We start from the raw sequence: 15,442 nt of genomic DNA, 5'->3' as shown, positions 1-15,442 counted from the left end.
ATATATATATATATATATATATATATATATATATATACTAATCGATAAATTTTAACGTGTCCTCAATAAGCGCCTTTTTTGAAGAGTGCACATGTGCATAAATGAACCCCGGAGTATGACGTAAGAGGAACCCCGCGATGAATCAAACATCAAATAAAGCAAAAAGTGAACAAACAAAAAATAGTAAATTAGTCAGTAGGTGCCATGTTCAATACAGCAGCATCTTAGAGCTCTCTAATCAGTTAAATAGCATAAGTTATTCCTCCACCACATGCGTGTGACGTCATTAACAATGGACTTATGTTGTTGAACCAATGTGGTTCAAATGACGGAGATGCGACCGTGTTCGGGAAACAGTTGTGACTAGCTAGTTAGTTTCCAAAACAATGCATCGTACTATGGTGGTTAATCAGCGAGTTACGTCGTTGTTCAGGAAATGCACCCCTGGTTGATTACATTTTTGACTTGCTAGAGCAGCACAAACATGTTCTGATTTGACACCCTCAAATAAACACACAAATTAAAGCTGTTTACATGAAGGATTGACAAATTATTCAGATAATTGCAAGGTTATTGATTACAAAAAAAGAAAAAGAAAACAGAAAAATATTTCATATGTCAGAAAAAAATTATATTTCATTAATTTTAAATGTAAAATTACATATGAATATTATTTATTTTATAAATGTCTGTTAAATTTATTTCTTATTGATTAATGTCTATATACAGTGGGTACGGAAAGTATTCAGACCCCCTTAAATTTTTCACTCTTTGTTATATTGCAGCCATTTGCTAAAATCATTTAAGTTAATTTTTTTTCCTCATTAATGTACACACAGCACCCCATATTGACAGAAAAACACAGAATTGTTGACATTTTTGCAGATTTATTAAAAAAGAAAAACTGAAATATCACATGGTCCAAAGTATTCAGACCCTTTGCTGTGACACTCACATATTTAACTCAGGTGCTGTCCATTCCTTCTGATCATCCTTGAGATGGTTCTACACCATTTGAGTCCAGCTGTGTTTGATTATACTGATTGAACTTGATTAGGAAAGCCACACACCTATCTATATAAGACCTTACAGCTCACAATGCATGTCAGAGCAAATGAGAATCATGAGGTCAAAGGAACTGCCTGAAGAGCTCAGAGACAGAATTGTGGCAAGGCACAGATCTGGCCAAGGTTACAAAAAAATTTCTGCTGCACTTAAGGTTCCTAAGAGCACAGTGGCCTCCATAATCCTTAAATGGAAGACGTTTGGGACAACCAGAACCCTTCCTAGAGCTGGCCATCCGGCCAAACTGAGCTATCGGGGGAGAAGAGCCTTGGTGAGAGAGATAAAGAAGAACCCAAAGATCACTGTGGCTGAGCTCCAGAGATGCAGTCAGGAGATGGGAGAAAGTTGTAGAAAGTCAACCATCACTGCAGCCCTCCACCAGTCGGGGCTTTATGGCAGAGTGGCCCGACGGAAGCCTCTCCTCAGTGCAAGACACATGAAAACCCGCATGGAGTTTGCTAAAAAACACCTGAAGGACTCCAAGATGGTGAGAAATAAGATTCTCTGGTCTGATGAGACCAAGACAGAACTTTTTGGCCTTAATTCTAAGCAGTATGTGTGGAGAAAACCAGGCACTGCTCATCACCTGTCCAATACAGTCCCAACAGTGAAGCATGGTGGTGGCAGCATCATGCTGTGGGGGTGTTTTTCAGCTGCAGGGACAGGACGACTGGTTGCAATCGAGGGAAAGATGAATGCGGCCAAGTACAGGGATATCCTGGACGAAAACCTTCTCCAGAGTGCTCAGGACCTCAGACTGGGCCAAAGGTTTACCTTCCAACAAGACAATGACCCTAAGCACACAGCTAAAATAACGAAGGAATGGCTTCACAACAACTCTGTGACTGTTCTTGAATGGCCCAGCCAGAGCCCCGACTTAAACCCAATTGAGCATCTCTGGAGAGACCTAAAAATGGCTGTCCACCAACGTTTACCATCCAACCTGACAGAACTGGAGAGGATCTGCAAGGAGGAATGGCAGAGGATCCCCAAATCCAGGTGTGAAAAACTTGTTGCATCTTTCCCAAAAAGACTCATGGCTGTATTAGATCAAAAGGATGCTTCTACTAAATACTGAGCAAAGGGTCTGAATACTTAGGACCATATGATATTTCAGTTTTTCTTTTTTAATAAATCTGCAAAAATGTCAAAAATTCTGTGTTTTTCTGTCAATATGGGATGCTGTGTGTACATTAATGAGGAAAAAAAATGAACTTAAATGATTTTAGCAAATGGCTGCAATATAACAAAGAGTGAAAAATGTAAGGGGGTCTGAATACTTTCCGTACCCACTGTAAAAAAAGGTTTAAATCCTTAGGTTGAGGAGACTCTCCTGAACTGCACCTTCACTTCCATTTTTCTTTTCAGTCTCTTTATTTTGCCCTATCTATCTATCTCTCACATGACTTTAATACTCAAGATTTAACAAAACTATACTTTCTAAATTGCCTACATGTCAAAATTAGTACATCACTACAATAAAACATAGTAAATTAGTCATCAGGTGCCATGTTCAATACAGCAGCATCTCAGAAATCTCGAATCAATTAATTAGCAGAAGTTATTACTCCTCCACATGCGTGTGACGTCATTAACAACGGCCCTAAATTGTTGAACTAATGTGGTTCAAACGACGGAGATGCGACCGTGTTCGGGAAACAGTCGTGACTGGCTAGTTAGTTTCCACAACAATGCATTGCAATGCTATGGTGGTTAATCAGTTACGTCGTTGTACGGGAAACACACCCCTGGTCTATTATTATTATTATTAGTAGTAGTAGTAGTAGTAGTTTGTGACTTATAATTTTTAAATACTATTATTATTATTATATTTTTATAACAATTTTGTTTAATACATCACAATCATAATCATTTATCATTATTATTATTATTATTATACAATTTTTATGTTGAATTCCTCTATTTATTATTGCTTTTCCATAGAGACATTTCCAATTTAAAAGTATTTATTTGTTTACATTTTTTCTGTAGTACTTTGATTTTAATTCTGTTCTTTATTCTGCTCATTCTACATTTGACTTTGTCAGTTTTGGTCTTGTGCTCCAAACAGAGACCATTTTTCAAGAAATGAAACACATGAACAGAGCCTTTGCATAATATATGAGATTCGTACATAGAAATGAATCTTGTAAAACAACACAAAACTGCCATGCAGAGCATATCCTGGCGGTGATATTCATGTATTCAACTGTATTCAGTAGTTCCAGACAGTAATGCAATTAACATTAACTCTTTATTCTGAAAAAGTAACCTTGAACATCTGTCTGTCTGTGTGTTTCAGCGCTGGCCCGACTACGTGGAGCGATATCTGAACACCAGCTCGGCCTCTCCAGAGCTGCGAGAGCACCTCTCCCAGAAGCCTGTGTTTCTACCCAGGTGAGGCTCAGCCAAGTACACCCATCTTTAGAGCCATGAGTCCTTTAAACTTGCCTCCTTCCCATGAAGCATCATCTCAAGACAGGAACATCCCAGGAATGCTTTCGGTAGTCTTGGGAAATGTCTCGCTGTACAAGTGCTGCTTGTTTGTAATCACCTGTTTTTTTTTGTTTTTATTTCTACCCAAACACACAAGCTGTCTGCCTGCTTGCGTTCGCACTTTATTTAGAATTTATTTAATGAAAACTCATTGTTAGGCTGCTTATCTCTGCTCAGATGTGGCCACAGTACAGTCATATTGGTTCTTTTACGATTATTTATGAATTGTAAGTATGGTGTGTTTGTGGGGAATGTGTGCAGAGGTGTTATCTCAAATTATGTGCACCATTTTTTTTATTTTAGGGCAAAATCGAGGATAAGCCTTTAAAACACATTTAATGAGGTGGAAAGTTCATTTCAATTTTAATATTTGTTTTTCATCTGCGAATATGGAAGATGTTTTTATATGCCTGCTCTTAAGAGGGTTCGGTTGAGTCACCATGTTCTTTGGAAGGGCAACTTTCTAAAGAGGCTGAAGACTGTGCATTTAGATAAGATGAGCCCGTTCTTGAAAAAAGCAGTGCTTTGTTCAGATCTGTACTTTCTTTTGAATAGATTTTCATAATCTTTTTAACGTTACCCACTTTTGGGTTTCAGAAACTTTCTTTGCTTCTCTCACATAAAGTGTGCTGTGGTCTGTTTGTGTAATTCAATTCACAGATATATTTCTGTATGTGACTTGATTTCATGATTTTGTATAAATGTTCTTATAGTCTGTAAGATTTGAGTGAGCAGACCTTGTATGCTGAGATCTCAGAGATGATGATGTGTCCTCCCGTTGCTGATTCTCTCCTGAGTTCGATTGGGGTTGTCAGTTTACAAAGTGGTGCTATGACTCGAACTTAAACTCACCATGGTCTGACTCTAAGACAGCTGTATTTCAGAGAGGGGCTTGTCAATAAAACTCTGGTCTGAATTTTATCCTCAAATGTGCGTGTATTTCTTTCCAACAGATGTTTGAGCTCTAGCATGGGAGGATGATTGATTTGCTTGTTCTTTCAGTTTTTTTTAATGCATGTTTTTTTTGTGCAGTGCTGGAGAGATGCTCTTGATGTCTTCATGTTCATCCACAAACTGACAGTCACATATTTTTTTTTTTTTTTGGATTGATTTATTTCTGTTTATGTGCATTGTGAGGTTGAGTAGCTGATGTTTGCACCACTGTTTTTGCTAGGAAAATGAATGGAACTAACACTTCTAGTGCATGGTAATGCAATGCAAAATGTCAACCCATATCCTGGCCATTTAACCTTATTTTTCCTCCCTACTGGTTTCCTTTTTTTTGTGATGATTGGCTAGTTTCTTTAAGTGAAGTCCTGAATTCAAAATAACAGTCATGGTTTCTATGCCCATTCACATCTGTAACCTTTGGTAAGTACACTTCTAATTTTAGTCTTTAATCGAAGCAGGGAAATTACCTTGTTTTTGTTTGTTTTTTCACCCAGCATTTTGATTTGGCACTTGATCAATATGGTTTTGCCATGGATATGAGTTTTCAGTGGAGATGATCCTTTCTGTTGATAATTTATCATATCTGTTTGAGACCCAGGTGCACTGTAGACAGTTGCATTGGTGCATACTTTTTCTTTTTGATTAGGATGTTCCTCTCCTAGGCTGTCAGATGCTGAGCCTTAGCATGTTTGATAGCATTTGTACTAAATTTAAGAAAGATTTAAGTTTCTCGAAAATTAAACAATGTGCCATTTTCTTTTTAAGGAACCTAAGGCGAATCCGGAAGTGCCAGAGAGGTCAGGAGATGCAGATGAGAGAGGCCAAAGAAACAGCCAAGAAATCCTCGGAGGGCGGCGAGGACTCAAAAATGGAGTGCATGTTTAAGCTCAATTCCTACAAGATGGTGTATGTCTTCAAGTCAGAGGACTACATGTACCGACGCACTGCACAGCTGAGAGCGCATCAGGTATATTGATGATAGATCAATGGTTCTCAAACTTGTTGACTCAAGCGGTCCCCATTGTTTGACACAATATTTGAAGAAATTTCCTCTATTCCATAATTATGATGGTTTAAATTAAATGATTATTTTTATGAACAGAAACTTGGGAGTGTTGATATATTAAAGGAGATAATCCACCCAAATATGAAAATTCTTTCAGCATTTATTCATATTCAAGTCATTTTTGTATGACCTGTATGTTCCACAGAAGAAAGTAAGTTATTTTGAAGAATATTGATAATAAAAACCTTATTGGTTCCACTTGGCTTTCCTTATGTGGACAAAATATACAAAATGGGAACTCAAACTGTTTTATTACCAGTATTTTTCAGAACATCTTTTATGTCCCCAGAAGAAAGTAAGATATTTTGAAGAATATTGGTAACAAAACCGTTTTGGTTCCCATTGACTTTCTTTCTTTGTTCTACCAATATACCTAAACTCGCTAGTTCAAACTTATACGCCCTCCAGAAGCTTGCGTTCTGCAAGTGAACGGCGCCTTGTGGTGCCATCGCAAAGAGGCACAAAATCACTCTCATGGACCTTTTCCTGGACTGTGCCCAGCTTAAAAAAAAAAAAAAAAAAAAAAAAAAACCTAGCTACGTGTACTGTGCTAGACTAACCGAGACTTGTCATGGCACTTGTATACTGTTGTTGTTCTCTCGTTGGTATGATTGCTTCTATTGTTCTCATTTGTAAGTCACTTTGTATAAAAGCGTTTGCTAAATGATTAAATGTTAAATGTTGTATGGACAAAAAAATGCAAAATGGGAACTGGAAATGTTTGGTTACCAATATTCTTCTAAATATCTTTTATGTTCTACAGAAGAAAGTAAGTCATACAGGTTTAGAATAACATGAGGGGAAATTATGACAAGAGTTTTCATTTTTGCCGAATTATACTCGTTTGATTTTGTGATCCAGAATATTCAGGATTCTAATACTGCACGTTCTTCATTTACAACAATAGTTTTCGATGGGAAAATTCTCTTTTTTGTTGTTTGTTTGTTTGTTTTTACATTTTTCAGGGTTTCATTTTAGGTCATGATTTTCACATTTATTAGCATTTTAATTAAGATTGTTTACATAAAAAAAAAACATGTTTTGAGATCATCAAGAGGCTTCACGATTGATTGATTTCTTGCTTATTTTCAGTCTCACCAGCGAGTAAGCACTCGTCTGCATCAGCGCTTTCAAGCGTGGCTAGACGGGTGGCGGAAAGACCACGTGACCAGCGACATGGCAGCCACCACTTACAAGTGGCTGATGGGAGAGGCCCAGGAGGGGCTACTGCCTTGCAGAACCGTCTGTGAGCCCAAGATCATCCACTACCAGAACATCAACAAATACAAAGTCACCTACAGCACTACGTTGTAAAGCTCAAGTTTTCAAGAGAAGGGAGGGCTTTTCCCTCCATTTTATGTTTTTACGATGACTGAAGTAGCACTGAAATTAAAATCCAACCGCCATTGAGTTCTTTGAAGATTGCTCACTTTCTTTTTTTTATTTCTACCTTTTAACATTTTTAGATTGGAGTCTTTTTTTCTCCCTTGACTTTATACCCAGTTGGTTAGTGTCCTTCAATCATGACGGCAAGAAGACACTTCTTGCAAATGCTGCAGCTCTAGTCAGACTGTCATTCGATTTTTTTTATGTTTTTACGATGACTGAAGTAGCACTGAAATTAAAATCCGACCGCCATTGAGTTCTTTGAAGATTGCTCACTTTCTTTTTTTTTTATTTCTACCTTTTAACATTTTTAGATTGGAGTTTTTTTTTCTCCCTTGACTTTATACCCAGTTGGTTAGTGTCCTTCAATCATGACGGCAAGAAGACACTTCTTGCAAATGCTGCAGCTCTAGTCAGACTGTCATTCGATTTTTCAAGACGATAAGAATCAGTTTTGTCTTTTTGAGAGGCTTTTTGTGAAAAGGATGGTTTACAAATACAGGTCAAGTTCATGCCCATTTGTATTGTTTTTATTTTTCATCTCTTCAAGGTGAATATTAGTTTAGGTTACACTTTATTTCGATAGTCCACTTTAGACATTCTATTAACTATAAGTAACTTTGTAACTACATGTCAACTACATGTCAACTATTTCTCCTTAATTTGCAACTTCATGTCTACTAACTCTCAGAGTAGACTGTTAGGGTAGGTTTAGGGTTAGTAGAATGTTGACAAAGAAAGTGTTAGAAGATATTAAGCAGACAGTCTACTAATACTCTACTAGCTGCTAGTTGACATGTAGTTGCAAAGTTACTTACTGTTAATAGAATGTCTAAAGTGGACTATCGAAATAAAGTGTTACCTTAGTTTATTAGCAATATGTCTTTTGTGGTTCACTTTAACCACATACATGTTTAAAGAAATGACAGAAAATCCCAAATCAGTTTTTTAAAAAGCCTCCATGTTAGGGGCTACGCAGCTAAACCAAGACTGATGATGTGTATTTCCCAAGTGTATTCGCAATATACATGAAATGTAATCAAGGTCTCTTTTCACAGGTTAACTACAGCACCATTAATGAAGGTATTACTGTTAATTAATAGACATCGAAGATACCAGCCACAATGTGTCAATCAGGAACACCAGAATAAGTACAGTCACAAAAGCTCTTGTAATGTAAATAGGATGTATATATGCCAGACTGTTTATATTCTGACAACCTTCACTGTTACGTAGTTCAGCTCTTAGGCTTCCTTATCAGCTTAGCGGAGGAGGCTAATGCTGGGATGTTTAAGAAAACACTATGACTATTCTTACCAAAGGGAGTACTTGTTTAAAGTGTTTTGTCTGGTCACTCTGTCTCCTCTCGTTATGTAGTCATGGAAATGTTCGTTTCGACAGCTTCAAGTTTGTTCAGAACCTGAGATGTTGAATTGGATGGTTTTTCATGACGCTATATTTGGCCCTTATGCGAACTTGTATTCAAATTTGTGATATCACTGCCTGTGTTCTGAGTAGAACTTAGAAACGATCCTGTTTGGTCCCATTTTGCCGTCTTATTATACCGAGAAGTCTGGAAATGTAACTTTGGGGCACATTTGTATGTGCTTTAAGGCTTTGGTTTATGCTGAAAAATATGTAAAACATATTTAAAGAAGGCAATGACAGCATGTTTCTATGTTCTCATGTACAGCCCTTTTATATTATTCATTATTGTTTTAAAGATTGAAATAAAACCGAATTGTAGTAGATTACCCTGCTGTGTGTCGAGCTACTTGGAACAATAAGGATCAATAATGCATGCTTGTTTTCACACTGAATTACTTTCATGCACTGGGAATATTGAGAATGCATAATTAATGTGCACTGAAACACACTGTGTAGTTTTTCCACACTGGCAGCAGAGGGAGTGTTTGGACATTCTCCCGGGGCACAGTGTAATATTTTACACTCAAATGTGACTATAGAGTTAACTTAAAACATTAGCCAAACTCTCATTATCACACTGGGGCATGCAGTTATTAATTTGCAGCGCTGGAGTTCTCACACTAATTCTCTACCGTTTTTATTAGGAAAAGCAATTATCTCTTTTAATAGTCTTTAAGGTTTTAATACTTTGTGTTAGAATTTTTTTATGTTTGTAAATAATAATCTTTTATAGATTCTTGACCAAAAAAGACAAGTGGGTTTAAACACCGAAGAGAGTAATAAAAGTCTACAGTGACATTTAACTTACCAGGAGGGGAGAAAAAAGGTGTTGGTTCGATATAGCTCATTATTTAATTAGGATTTGGCCCCATATTATAGTTAAGCAGTCCCTGGAGAAATGGGTCACTAAAAGGCTCTCCAAGTCCATAACTCACAGAGCATAAAATGGAGATGGATGACTGCTTTCACTCACAGATGGAGTTTTTTTTACTAGCTACAAGTCGTTAGCCATGACAGATATGTCTTTTGCATGGGACAATGAAGACAGGAGTAATGGCTGCTTAACATTCAGTTTTGCCACTACAGGAATACATTACTTTTTAAATTATATAAAAATAGCAAACCGTTATTTTAAATTGTAATAATATTTCACTTTTTTCTTTTTTCTTTTGACCATATAATTGTAGCCTTGGTGAGCATATAAGATCTGTTTCAAACAGGTGACCCACAAACATTTGAACAGTAGTACAGTCTTCTGGGAAACATGTAAATATTTTATGTATCTTCTGAAGTGCAGTACTTAAAAAAAAAAAAGACCAATGTCATTAACCAAAATAAGAAAAATGTACACCCCCAGCTCTTAAAGCAGCACTATGTAAGTTTTGGCGCTCTAGCGATTAATAACCGGAGCTACTTCTCTTAAGTTTATGTCTATGGCGATTCACGCAGGTATGTGTTACTCCGCAGCGGTGACGACCCGACCAGGCTACAATAGTCCAAATATAAGTACTTATTAGTGTACCGTAGTGATTCAGAATAAGACAAAAACGCGGTTTGAAAGATGAATTCATGATGTACTCGCTCATTATATACATTTAGCAAATTTTGAACACAGAACAAGTTACATAGTGCTGCTTTAATGCATCGTGTTGCCTTCTTAAGCATCAGTAAATGTTTTCACCTTTTATAATAGTTGCGTTTGAGTCTCTCAGTTGTCCTCAGTGTGAAAAGATGGATTTCAAAATCATACAGTCTCTGCTGAAATGGGGCCAAATATGCAGAAGATGCTGGAAAACCAAAGAATTTGTTGGACCTGGAGGATGTCTCTGAAGAACAGTGGGCATTTGAACTACTCTGGACAAACTACAGACTCATGAACAACTATCACAAAATATAAAAACAGTCCTGGATCATCCAGGTAACAAAACACAGTATTAAGATTTAAGGGTTTGTAAACTTATGAACGGTCATTTTTATAAATTCACTATGATTTGTCTTTCAGTAAAATATTCTGGTTAAAGAGATTCAAATAATGTTCAGTAATATCATTAACAATTAACAGCCTTTATTATTTCATCCACGGCCAAGGACTGAAAAAAGTTAATTAAGATCATTAGATATGGCTGCAGTAAACCATTACAAGTGTTCTAAGAATGTTTGTGAGATAACCATGAATATAACTAACACCAGGCCTGCTCAGTTCCTCGACTGTCCGGCCCACCTTAATCATCTTGAGCCAGGTTTTGACTAACACTGTACATATAAAATTAATAAAAACATTATAAAAATGTATCTAATGATTAAATTGAATATACATAAATGGTGATGAAGTCAGAACAGAAGGAAGTATCAACTAACACACTACAGTGCAAGTTAATAATGAACAAAATGTTATTCCTCCAAAGCTGCAAGTGCCGGAATATCCCATCCAGTATCCATCTCGTTCACTTCAGTGCTCATTCCCGTACATAAATCCGTGTGCACACCACATCATCGGCCCCAAAGGTCTGAGCAACGGAAATAAATAAAGAGAGAACGCCATTAACTCATTCATTCTTTCAATGTTATTCACAGTTCATTTTGTTCACTATGATTCATTTGCAGTCACAGATCGATTATATGTGACACTCCTAAAATGAAAGTATTTTGCTCTGACATAAACATTTTGTTTGTAGCTTCTTGGAAATGTTTATCACTGAAGTGCTTTGACTGATGTATTGATCAGATTGAGAGGAAGTGCCTCTGACATCTCAACGCTGAGTTTGCAAATCACATCAAAACAGAACTAGAGCAGCTGACAACACCATAGACCATCTGCACTCCAGAGCAGGACCATTTCACACACTCTTTTAAAAATTGGTATTAGGGCAGGCCATCTGCTGTGTGCGCCGGTGCCGTGGGACACATTAGAGAGAGGAGTGTCAGGCCCTTACACACCACCAGCATTCCTACATGTAACATGATCAATTAGACCCATTTGCAACGTATTTTCTGGGTCACTGACAGTAACTTTGTTCCATGATGCCAGCTTTATGGAAATATGGTCATTTTTACAAAAAGCCATACACATTAATCATTAGAATAAAAAAAGAGGGTAAAAATGATGTAATGTTTACATAAACCATTTATAATGAAGACTGCTGTAAAGCATAAGACAAATGGTTTCATGTGGTTCATAAGAAAACATTAATTTAGATAAACAAAAGGACAAAAAGCAGTCGCCATTATATTCATATGCAACGAGGCATTTAAAAAAAAAAAAAGAGCTGCAGTTGGTCATGATTATTCAGCTCATGACAAAACAGCTGGTCCTGAATGGAAAGACATGCATCAGAAGTCTTTCCTCCTCATGAGCCTGGAGGAGTTTTGATGTGAGCCAGCTGCATTACTAGTTCACTGTGATGCATCACATGACACAGACACAGATGTGACTTCTACATGTCTTGTCCTACAGTTCATGCTGTAATGCCACCAACTGTGTCAAGGTCCATGAACTCATTAATGTGGACCAAAAATACGACTGAATGCAAGTTGTGCTGTGTTAGTAGTTCAGCATATTTTCCTGTTGAGCTCATTTATTTAGCAAAACTTTCCATGAATAGAGTACATAGGGTATGAAATGGCCTCTTAAATAGCTTTTTCAACAAATGTTATATGAATGTCAACATAAAACATAACCCAACATAAAAGAATAAACAAATAAATAATCAAAAACATAAAATTATGGAAAAATGTGTAAAAGAGCTGCAAATTTAGCCGATATCAGGCTGTCACTCGGTAGCGGCTACTGCTAATTTGGAATCAAATGTTGGTTTGTTGTTATTGATAGATATATTTCCCAAAAAAGTAAGATACATTTATTTTTTTTTTGGTCAAAACTTGAGTAACAAGGTTGAATGTTTGATCATGATGGATGCCGTCAGTACTTAAAATTATGTAAAAACTAAGAAAAATGAAACTGAATATTATGTAATTATTTCCTGTCAATGTGTATAAAGTGTCTAAATAATGTTATTTCTTAGGTGTTAAAATTTACAAGAATATAGCATTTCTGTTATGTGGGAAAGTCATGTTCTGACAGGGTTGCACACAAAATTGGTAATCAAAACTTTTTTTTTTTTAATTATTATTATTTTTTACTACAGTGATATAAATATCAGTTCAATAGATTATATCAAAATAATGATGTTATTTGTTGTACAAAGATGTACATACTACAACAAATAACATTGCCTCATCTTAAAGGGGTAGTTCACCCAAAAATGAAAATCAGTCATTAATTACTCACCCTCATGTCGTTTCAAACCTGTAAGCCCTCCGTTCATCTTCGGAACACAAATTTAGATATTTTTGATGGAATCTGAGAGCTTTCTGAACCTCCATAGACAGCAACACAACTGAAATGTTCCCAAGTCACCTTACTACGTTTTCTGGACTTGAGAACATTTCAGTTGCGTTGCTGTCTATGCAGGGTCAGACAGCTCTCAGATTCCATCAGAAATATTTTAATTTAAAGATGAACGAAGGTCTTACGGGTTTGAAACGACATGAGGGTGAGTAATTAATGACAGAATTTTCATTTTTGGGTGAACTACCCCTTTAAGACATCTTAAGTGGGACAGGCCAAAATCCCATTTTAAGGGAGTAAAGGCATTTGCTATTTTATTTTTTTTTAAACTGACTTTTCATGCTAGGCCAATTAAATGCAAGATAACACTTATACTTATATCATAGCAAAAAACAGGGTGTTTGTGCTTCCAATGCTTTAAAAAAGTCTTGGGACACTGAAGTGTACTGAATTTTGCACAAGTGGTTTCTGAATACTGCAGTAAGCAAATTCAGAATTGGCCTTTGGTTTGAACTTGTGTTATATAGAGCCTCTGTAAACTTTTAAGTATGGCCTACACATCATGTTACTTATAAATAGCATGAACTTTATCAGGATGCATGTGATCCAGAAATTAGTGTCACACAAGGTTAGGTGCTACTGTAGGTTGTATTCTCTTGTTATGCTCAAGTTACCTTTACTGAATGCTCATGAACTGCTTTTTATGGCACATATTTTCAGTGACCCATGTGAAGAATCGTGAAAATCGTTTCACTGCATGGGTGTTTCACCATCACAAGTCTTTCCCAAATCCGCTTTGAAGTTTACAACAGATATTTGACCGATAGAGGAAGACATTTGATGTCCCTCAGGGGTAGCAAAGCCAGTGAATAAAGCCAGTAATAAAACCTCCTCAGTTATAAGGCCAGTTTACTGTTGTCCATCTGGCCTATAAAACGGAACAGGCCAGATGTTTACCCAATGCTGCGTTTTTGTAAAAATTCCAAGCAAAGCAATCCAAGCAATCAGTTTCTCATGGGTGTTAGTAATCACAAAGCAGACTGAAACATGTCACATTTAGAGACATTCAGCACTAAATAGACATTGACAGACACAGAATGAATCATTTTAGTAGTGATTTCTGAAAGGAACGATCAAGTGATAGAAAAGCTACGCACCAGAATGAGTTCGTTCCCTCTCAGCTCTCGTGTCCAGTACGTCTTAGGGCCGTTACCATCCACAAGAGTTTGCCTGCAGGTCATCTTGTTCTCTGTCTCCCATGTGACCAAGCTCTGTGAACATTACAGGCTAATGGCTATAATCTCACAATACAGCCTTTTGAAGATGAACATCTATATCTACATCTACTGCACACTGAAAAAATAGTTCTTTCCAGGGAAGAACATTCAGATTTTTCTCAGAGGAATTCTTCTGTCCATTGGCACTTGCATTACGTCCACTGAATGTTAAAAGCTCTTAGAACATCAATTTGAGGGAATAAATCATAAGTAATGGACTGAGGAGAGATGACCACCACAGGTGACCTGCTATGTCATGCCGATGAGTAACAGCTATATATTTTACCCTTTCGATATACCCTCTCCACACATTTCACTGTATACATCACCTTCTCTGCTTAACTGAAATCTTTTGTACATATAATTGAATGACTAAATATACAGGTTTAATTTCATGTTTATTTAATGTTGCCAAATAACTAAATAGTAAAATGAAAAATGCTTGGGTGTCCATCGATATCAAAAACAGATGTTATTTTGTGCTAGGCTTGTGGTTACTTTTATTTGCCTGTAAAAAGGTAGCAGTCATAAAGGTTAGCTTGTTAAACAGGCTTTCTAGTTCGGCCTGCCCATTGCCCTTTCAGCAGGCTCTGACGGGTTGACAGGCTCAGAATGAAAACTCAGTGCCCTCACGAAACACATCGTGTCATATCAGTGCTCGTCACTTCTGTAGTATGCACACATTATCTTACACATTGCTGAATGTGATGAGAGCAGCCGTTTGAGCCAGAATCCCCTCAGATCCATTCAAATCCAGGAGATTAAAGGTGGAAGACATAAGGGTGACTCTAGCTAGTTTAGATAAGCCTGCAGTATTGCTTTTATGCCTGCAGTATTGCTTTTATTAAGAGAGATCAGTCACAAAATGTCTATTTAGCTTTAGTGATATTCTTCCATTTTGTATTGTGCTGTATTGTGTTTAGTTTTTATTATCATATGATTTAATAAAAAAAAATGTTAAAACATTTTGTAAGTAATTTAATTCATAAAATGAATAAATAAATATCCTTACAAGCATGGGCGTCGCTAGGCCATTTTTAGGGGGACTATATAGCCTCAGTCCCCTTTAAATTTCATATGAAAACGGCGGCAGACTTCGATCGGCTCCTCCCCGTCTTTTAAGCGCGTTCTTCAGTCCGCAGACCGCAGCGGCGCAGAGCAAGAAACAGAGGACAAGGTGTGTGTTTATCGATAGATTGTTATAATATCTGCATCTGTGCAGTTCTTTGTCATAAATACAGTTTACAAAATATCATGGGGGAGCAATTGGTTCCCCGCATCTACTAGCCTAATGCTGCGTTCACCCCCCATCACACCACATGTTTCCTCCATTGAAAATGAAGCACATATGAACGCATATACTTTATAAAACGATGTTGTCATTTTCATTAGAAAAAAAAAATTACAATAAAAAAAAATTATATA

The 15,442-nt window shown here is 36.8% G+C and overlaps 2 protein-coding genes across 5 annotated transcripts in view; one reads left to right on the top strand and one right to left on the bottom strand.

Moving 5' to 3' along the window:
• The window catches only part of sin3ab (SIN3 transcription regulator family member Ab), a 31,329-nt gene extending 24,175 nt beyond the window's left edge, over positions 1-7,154 (top strand). For all 4 annotated transcript variants that reach the window (XM_016511970.1, XM_016511969.1, XM_016511971.1 and 1 more), the window contains exons 19-21: positions 3,368-3,462; positions 5,278-5,479; positions 6,671-7,154. In XM_016511970.1, coding sequence (XP_016367456.1) covers positions 3,368-3,462; positions 5,278-5,479; positions 6,671-6,892 — 519 coding nt within the window. In that variant the 3' untranslated portion in view covers positions 6,893-7,154. The remainder of the gene's footprint in view (positions 1-3,367; positions 3,463-5,277; positions 5,480-6,670) is intronic.
• A 3,320-nt stretch (positions 7,155-10,474) lies between these two features.
• Positions 10,475-15,442, bottom strand: part of LOC107707860 (cellular retinoic acid-binding protein 1-like) — a 7,431-nt gene continuing 2,463 nt past the window's right edge. Inside the window, exons 3-4 of the mRNA XM_016511962.1 lie at positions 13,898-14,011; positions 10,475-10,899 (exon numbers count right to left, since the gene is read on the bottom strand). Coding sequence (XP_016367448.1) covers positions 10,849-10,899; positions 13,898-14,011 — 165 coding nt within the window. The 3' untranslated portion in view covers positions 10,475-10,848. The remainder of the gene's footprint in view (positions 10,900-13,897; positions 14,012-15,442) is intronic.

This window comes from Sinocyclocheilus rhinocerous, unplaced genomic scaffold (assembly GCF_001515625.1).
Source record: "Sinocyclocheilus rhinocerous isolate Xijiao unplaced genomic scaffold, SAMN03320098_v1.1 scaffold2340, whole genome shotgun sequence".
Lineage (NCBI taxonomy): Eukaryota > Metazoa > Chordata > Actinopteri > Cypriniformes > Cyprinidae > Sinocyclocheilus > Sinocyclocheilus rhinocerous.
The sequence above is the reverse complement of the archived record's forward strand: the minus strand, read 5'-3'. Positions and strand labels throughout refer to the sequence as shown.